General features: G+C 60.5%; 1 protein-coding gene across 1 annotated transcript in view; it reads right to left on the bottom strand.

The window, feature by feature from the left end:
• The window catches only part of LOC103925594 (protocadherin beta-15-like), a 2,617-nt gene extending 999 nt beyond the window's left edge, over positions 1-1,618 (bottom strand). Inside the window, exon 1 of the mRNA XM_009334326.1 lies at positions 35-1,618. Within this exon, the coding sequence (XP_009332601.1) occupies positions 35-1,618 (1,584 nt within the window). The remainder of the gene's footprint in view (positions 1-34) is intronic.
• Between the last annotated feature and the right edge of the window lie 56 nt (positions 1,619-1,674).

Raw genomic sequence — 1,674 nt, 5'->3', positions numbered from 1 at the left:
GGAGCGGCGGGGACCCGCCGTCGGTAGCGCGCACCGCCACCTCGAAGGCGCGCACCTCCTCGTAGTCCAGCGGGCGGAGGATGTAAACGTCCCCGTTTTCAGAGTTGACCGACACGTCGGGCTGCTCCTTGCCCTCCTGCCGCACCAGCGCGTAGTTTACGCGGGCGTTTTTTCCCGCGTCGACGTCCGTGGCGTTCACGCTACCGATCCGGAGCATGGCGCTGTTGTTCTCCGTGACCGACATGGTGTAAATCTCCTGGGTAAACTCGGGGGGATTGTCGTTCACGTCCGATATCTGCACGAAGATGCTTTCCCGAGAGCTCAGCCGCGTCGTCCCCCAGTCCATGGCTGTGATGGTGATGTTATACTCCGCCGTCCTCTCCCTGTCCAGCGCCGCGTTTGTTCTCAGTTCGTAGTAATTATCAAAAGTGGGGGTAAGACTGAAGGGCAAGTCCCCGTCGATGGCGCACTCCGTCCTGCCGTTTTCCCCGGAGTCCCGGTCCCGCACACTGAACAGGGCCACCACGGTCCGGGGCGGGGCGTCCTCAGGAATGGAGGCGGTGAGGGAGGTGAGCGCTATCTCCGGGGCGTTGTCATTCACGTCCAGGACCTCCACCTGCACTTTGCAATGCGCAGACAACCCTCCGCCGTCGGTGGCTCTCACCACCATCTCGTGGTTTTCCGCTTCCTCGAAGTCCAGGTTGCCCGCGACCCGTATCTCCCCAGTGGCAGGGTTCAGCTCGAAGAGCTGCCGGGACCGCTCCGATGTCTGGGTGAAGGCGTACCGCACCTTCCCGTTGGACCCTTCGTCGGGATCCGCGGCCGCGACTCTGACCACCAGCTGCTTCGCGGGACTGTTCTCGGCCAGGCGCACCTCGTAGACCTCCCGGCCGAAGACTGGGATGTTGTCATTGGCATCCAGCACCACGATCCGTACCTGAGCCGTGCCCGACCTGGGTGGCGAGCCCCCGTCGGTGGCGGTGAGGAGTAAATTCAGCTGTCGCTGCTCTTCGCGGTCCAACTGCCGCTCTAGGACGAGCTCCGCGTATTTTGCTCCACCTTTCCCTGTTCCGAGAGCGAGGGAGAAATGCGAATTGGACCCAAGGCTGTAGTTCTGCAAGCCGTTGCTGCCCACGTCCTTGTCCTGGGCGCTTTCCAGAGGGAAACGGGACCCGGGAGATGTCGTTTCCAGAATCTCTAAAACCATCTCCTTCTCCGGGAACACGGGGGAGTTGTCGTTCACGTCACGAACCTCCACCTCCCCTCGGATCAGCTGCAAGGGATTTTCAAAGAATATCTTAAAAAAGAGTGTGCAGGTATCGCTCTGCGGGCAGATCTCCTCTCGGTCCAGCGATTCCTTTGCCGTCAGGACTCCGGTGTTTTGATTGAGGCGGAAAAGCTGCTCGTTCCCCTCGGACACAACGCGGGCCTTGCGAGCCGCGAGCTGGCTCGGAGAAACCCCCAGATCCTTTGCAATATTGGCGACAAAGGAGTCCTTCTCCATTTCCTCCGCCAGAGAATAGCGGAGGGTTTCGGCCCCGCTCTGACACACGCAAACGCACAGAATAAACAAGATCACTCGCCTCTTGCTGTCTCCGCTCCGTCTCCCACACGCCATTAGTCTCCAGAAAAGCCATCCACCGTCCTCCGTGGTTCCCAGCATTTTTAAGCAGA

This window comes from Pygoscelis adeliae, unplaced genomic scaffold (genome assembly GCF_000699105.1).
Source record: "Pygoscelis adeliae isolate BGI_AS28 unplaced genomic scaffold, ASM69910v1 Scaffold571, whole genome shotgun sequence".
NCBI lineage: Eukaryota > Metazoa > Chordata > Aves > Sphenisciformes > Spheniscidae > Pygoscelis > Pygoscelis adeliae.
This window is presented reverse-complemented; position numbering and strand designations above follow the sequence as displayed.